This window comes from Nannospalax galili, unplaced genomic scaffold, assembly GCF_000622305.1.
Source record: "Nannospalax galili isolate Female #2095 unplaced genomic scaffold, S.galili_v1.0 scaffold1009, whole genome shotgun sequence".
Taxonomy (NCBI): Eukaryota; Metazoa; Chordata; class Mammalia; order Rodentia; family Spalacidae; genus Nannospalax; species Nannospalax galili.
This window is the reverse complement of record NW_008360054.1, coordinates 222,503-228,113: the sequence shown is the minus strand read 5'-3', so window position 1 is coordinate 228,113 and position 5,611 is coordinate 222,503. Positions and strand designations below refer to the sequence as shown.

General features: G+C 51.3%; 1 protein-coding gene across 3 annotated transcripts in view; it reads right to left on the bottom strand.

The window, feature by feature from the left end:
• Positions 1–3,614: 3,614 nt before the first annotated feature.
• Positions 3,615–5,611, bottom strand: part of Evi5l (ecotropic viral integration site 5 like) — a 46,314-nt gene continuing 44,317 nt past the window's right edge. For 2 of the 3 annotated variants that reach the window (XM_008824126.2, XM_008824128.3), the window contains 3 exons: positions 5,497–5,592; positions 5,320–5,415; positions 3,615–5,151 (listed from right to left, as the gene is read on the bottom strand). In XM_008824126.2, the coding sequence (XP_008822348.1) occupies positions 4,870–5,151; positions 5,320–5,415; positions 5,497–5,592 (474 nt within the window). In that variant the 3' untranslated portion in view covers positions 3,615–4,869. The remainder of the gene's footprint in view (positions 5,152–5,319; positions 5,416–5,496; positions 5,593–5,611) is intronic. The other variant, XM_008824127.3, reaches the window with a different exon arrangement.

Below are 5,611 nucleotides of genomic sequence, written 5' to 3'. Positions count from 1 at the left end.
TTTGTTGTTTTGAGACAGGGTCTCACTTTGTAGCCTTGGCTGGCCTCCATCTCCTAGAGATCCATCTGCCTCTGTCTCCAAGTGCTGGGATTAAAGGTATTTGCCACCATACCTGCCTAAAAATATGAATGTAAAAATAAATAAAATCCATTTTAAAAACTGGGGCTGGAGAGATAGCTCAGTGGTTAAAAGTACTGGCTGCTTTTTGCAGAAGACCTGGGTTTAGTTCCCAGCATCTTCATGTGACTAACAACTGTTTGTATAACTCCAGTTCCAGGGGATCCACTGTCCTCTTCTGGCCTCCACAGGCACTGCACAGATATGGTGCACTTATGTGCAACCAAACACTCATATACATAAAATATTAAAAAGCCAGGGCTGGAGAGATGGTTCACCAGTGAAGAGCAAAGGACCCAACTTGCATTCCCAGCACCCACGTGGTGGCTAACAACTAGCTATAACTCCAGTTCCAGGGGGTCCAATGCTTCTTTCTGACCTCCACAGGCACTGTATGACATGGATGCACTTAAACACATGCAGGCAATTAAAAATATTAAAAAGTCATTTAAAAACTATATGCTTTTTCAGGGCCTTTGTTAACAGAGCTAATATCTACCTTAATGTTGTTATTGTAACTTGTAGCATTATAGTTTTCTCATCCAACGCCCCCCACCTACTTTTATGACTGTGACTGTACTGAAACCCACCCCACATTCCTAAATTTATTTTTAACCAATTTTTAAAATTATTTTTTATTTTATGTGTATGAGTGTTTTGGTTGCATGTATCTAAGTGCACTTGTTTGTGCAGTGCCCACTGAAGCCAGAAGAGTGTTAGATTCTATGGAACTGGGGTTATGGGTGATTGTGAGCTATGTGAGTTCTGGGAACCAAACCTGGGTCCTCTGCAAGAGCAGCCAGTGCTCTTATCTGCTGAGCCATCTCTTCAGCAGATAAATTCATGTTCCTAAATTTTAAAGATTCTGGTGTTTCCTTCCCCTTTAAATTAGCCATTGGGTTTAGATTATATGATTGAACATCAACTAACGAGGGACAGCCAAATTCTCTTCTATGTTAGGTATAAAAGGGACAGGTCATCTTTTTTATTTAAAAAAATTTTATTTTTAATGTGTATGAGTGTATTGCTTGCATGGGTAGGTGCATCCATGTCGTGCAGTGCCCTCAGAGGTCAGAAGAGGGTGACAGGTCCTGTGGAACTGGAGTTACAGATGGTTGTTAGCCACCATGTGGGTGCTGGGAATTGAACCCAGGTCCTCTGCAAGAGCAGTCAGTGCTCTTAACTTGCTAGCCATCTCTCCAGGGAGTAGTCATCTTAACAAGGTGTCCTTGTTGGATTCCAAGGAGCTTGATACCTTTCTGCAGAAGTAAAACTTTTTGTCCTGCCAACATGCTTTGGATTATGTGATCATTTTCTTGGGACCCCAGGCCCATTTCTAACATGGGTGAAATTTGGTGGAATCATACCTTAGTTTGTTGTTGAGACCTGGGGGGTGGGGGGAGTTATAGATGTTGTTTACAGCTCCCTTGATGAAGGAATTTAAATTTAATTTTATGTATATGACCATTTTGCTTGCATGTAAGTGCACCTATGTGTGCAATGCCCACAGAAGCCAGAAGATGGTGTTGGATCCCCTAGAACTGGAGTTAACAGTTATTGGCCACCATGATGTGGGTGTTAGGAACCAAACCCCAGTTGTCTGCAAGAGTGGCCTGTGTTCTTAACCACTGAGCTATCACTGCTACCTTGGAAAGGAATTTTTAGCAACACCCAACAACAGGAAAAGAAACTAAGACAGCTTTCCTTTCAATTCACCAAGGAGGCCACAGTGTTAAGGCAAGCTCAGGCTCCTTACAGAGACTCTCCACAAATGTAGGGTTCCAGTGGACTGAACTGGCTGTAGCTTACAGTGGGTGGAAGACCCAGGAGTTGACACTGTGCCACTCTATACATTACACCCTCAGGGTTATGTTTTTTTTTTTTTTTTTTCAAAAATCAAACAGAGTTTTATTAAACCAGCTAGCTGGGGCCGACCGTGGTTATGTTTTTTAAAGATTAAAAAAAATTTTTAATTTTTGGTCTTTTTGAGACAGGGTCTCCCTGTAGCCCCAGCTGGCCTAGAACGCACTATGACCAGGCTAGCCTTGAACTCAGCCTTTCTCTATCTCCAGAGTGCTGGAATTAAAGGTGTGCACCGCCACACCCAGCTTGGAAGACTTTTTTAATGTGTGTTTTGCCTGCATGAACGTCAGTCCACCCATGCCATGTGATGCCTTAAGAGGCCAGAAGAGGGTATAGGATCCCCTGGAACTGGAGTTATCAATGGTTGTTACCTGCCATGTGCCCAGGCCCTCTGCCAGTGCTCTTAACTGCTGAGCCATCTCTCCAGCCCAGATTTCCTCTCCAGCTGAGCCCTGGTGGGTATCCTAGAAGGCTTTGTTCCTAGACAAGCATAAGAAGCTGACTATTGACTTACTGGGCAGCCAGGACCTCAAGGCCAACCTCTGGGAGGTTTCCTCGGCAGCTATGCGCCAGCTCCGAGAGCCAGTTTGATGGGAGGGGCAGGGATGAATGACACCTATGAGTTGCAGGAACAGTGAGAGATGAGTGTGTGTTAGATGTGTGATCAGAATAGTGCATTGTGGCCCCTGGAGCCATCTGAGAGGAGACTACGTAGGGGACTTCGCTATTCTGACATGAAACCAGTGTAGTGTCCAGGTGCTCAGGGTCATCATGTGGTAAGGTTACTTAGTGGGCCTACATTGATGAAGGCAGGGCCTGGCTGCTCTGAGGCAGCCTTCTTTTATGATCCCTGGTTCTGCTTTACCCTCCCCTCACCAGCTGGAGCTAACCCCACACAAAAGGACTATTGGACTCTCTTCTCCCAGGGGAGACTCCACTCACTGTTTCTGGTGCCTGACTCAAGTCTCTGATGCATTGGTCTTGTTACTGATCCTTAATACTGTGGCCAGACTGATAGGGGTCTCTCTCGTCAGTCTTCCCCATGGACTCCAAGCTGCCCTCTGTTCAAAGCCCAGCCTAATCCTGATTCGCGCAGTCACACCCACCATCTTCTTGTCTGATCACACACCCAAGTTCTCCCATTTCTTCTTTCTGGACATTCTGGTTTCTCCTCCCCCCTCACCCCATTGGTCCTTGTACCTCTGCTCCTGGAGAGTCCTCTCACACCGCTCCCGCATTAACCCTTCATTGATTCTTCTGCCTGGGTTATCTGTGACACAGTCGTGGCAGCTCATCCCCATCCTAGTAACTCATCCCTATGACACAAAACTCCATAGAGACGCGGGGCAGAATACCCCCAGATAACATTCTGGAGCCTGTGTTGAATGAATACAGCTAGACCCAGCTCCTCCTGAAGCTGGCATTCCTAAGCCCACCTGGTAATCTCTCTTCTATTTCTGTGGCCTTGTTCACCCCAACCAGTCAATGTCTTTTCCTCTCCCATCAGCCACTGCATCGAACTCCAAAGTTCCAGAGGTAGAGGATGATGGCCCCACCCCTTAGCCCTGTGTTGAGGCAGAGCTAGGCAGCCTGTTGCTGTAATTCTCCCAGCCCCTAGGCTCATCCCTCATCTCTCTTGTCACTGTGTAAATACTTTTATTTTCCATCTTTCCCGCCTGGGTGACATGGTGTGTGAACAGGCAGTGTGCAAAAATGGTGGTGGGCAGTGTGGAGGGGTACTCGAGAGGGCCTCAGGGGTGCCCTGTCGCAGCCCCCAGGCTTTGTAACACTGAACAGTGGGCCACAAGGAACGGAGACTGAGTAGGGATCTCCATCACAGGAAGCACCCGGGGATTGCTTGTGACGCTACTCGAAGCTCTAGGAGCACCGAGGAGGGGGTGTCATCCCCCAGGGTCCCAAGACACAGAGCGGGTCGGGGAGAAAGGAGCAGGAGCCGTGGGGGGCATCATTGGACTTTGGCACCGTTCTCAGCTCTGACTGGGCAGAGATCATGGGAACATTTTAAGGAGGTGAGGGGGAGGTAACTTTGACTGGGAAACACCACTGAAGGTGGGGACATAGGAAGGGAAGTGCACAGAGGCTGAGGATTCCCAGCAAGACGGTCCCCTTCCATGGCTGGCCAGGATAAGTGACATTAGTATCTCTCAGAGGAAGATGGGTGTTTTGGGGAGAAGGGTCTCTTGTTCAAAGTTTCAGTAGCCCCAGAGGAGTAGGGAGCTGCGCAAGGTTGGAGCTGGTTTCTACTAGCCACTCACACCCCAGGTGGCCCCACACACAGGATGGGGAGTGGCTTTGGTTTCTGTTGCAGAAGTTATGGATGCCTGCACCAGGCAGGAAAGCCCAGCCTGGTCATCTGTCCCCGGTGGCCAGGGGCTGGCTGGTCAAGATCACCATGTCCTGAGAGCCTGTTGTGGGGTACTAATATCAAGTCCAGGGCTGCCCTTCCTTCCTCAAACCTCTTCCAGCACCTGGACCCTACCTGGCAGGGCTACCTTTGTCCCAGAGGGAAGCCAGCTGGGGGGGAAGGAGATCCTGCTCAACCTGGCCTGGGGTTGCTGCACCACCCACTCCTGCCCTCGTTGTTAGGAGGGCAACACACTCCAGGTAACTGGCCCAGGCATCCCTTGAACTCAGGAGGGCCTGAACTGATATGGCCCAAGATAGGTAAACACTGCTATGTGGGGCTGGTCTGCCGGTAGGCCCTGCCCTCTGTGTTGCCTCCTCGGTCCCACCCTCGGTAGGCAGAAGCCACAGAGGCATCGAGTTCCTCAGTGCCATGGGGCAGAGCCTCGAGGTCACCAGCTGCTCCCATCTCCCGGTGGCATGTGGTGGCTGCTGCCTCCTGGCTCCCAGAGGTGGGCCCCGGCCTCAGTTGTCCAAGCCCTTGTTGCTATAAGGCGCGGTGAGCTCGTCTGCGTCGCTGTCTGAACTCCCCTCACTGTCCTTTGCCGGTCGCTCCAGGTGGTGGAAGAAACGTGCGTCCCTTGGGGACAGAGGGTAGAGCGGATCCTGCAGGGCTGCGCCCACGCCCACGCTCAGCAGCTCTTCATCAGATGATGGTAGTGAGTCCTCATCCAGGTGCCGCGTCAGGCTCAGCCCTTCGAAAGTCAGCGGATCTTCGAAGGCCGGTGGGCCTTTCAGCAGTCGCACCTGTGGCAGGGGAGCCGCGCGCTGTAGGCGTGGGACCATGTGCCCACACAGGAGCCTGGCCATCAGGCGCCCTCCTCCCTTGCCCTCCTGGCTTCATGCTTCAATCCGGGTCCTTGGACCAATGTTTGGCCGGGCACCAGTATCCCTCGCGCGCAACCTGGCGCTCACCTCGGCCTTCAGCTCCTCGATCTGGTCCTTCAGCTCGCGGATGTACTGCGACGAATCCGAGTGGTTCAGTTGGCCCTGGATGCGGCCCTCCTCCCTCTGCCGGGAAGGCCGGGTTACCGGTGCTCAGAACAGGGCCAGCCCTCGGAGGACCACCCCCATCCGGCTCCTGTGACTCACCTGGATCTCCAGCTCTGCGATGCGCTGCCGCATCTCTGCCACCGCGGCCATGCTGTCTGCCTCCCGCAGGCGCACGGCCATCACCTCCTCCTTGCTCTGAAAGTATGAGGCACAG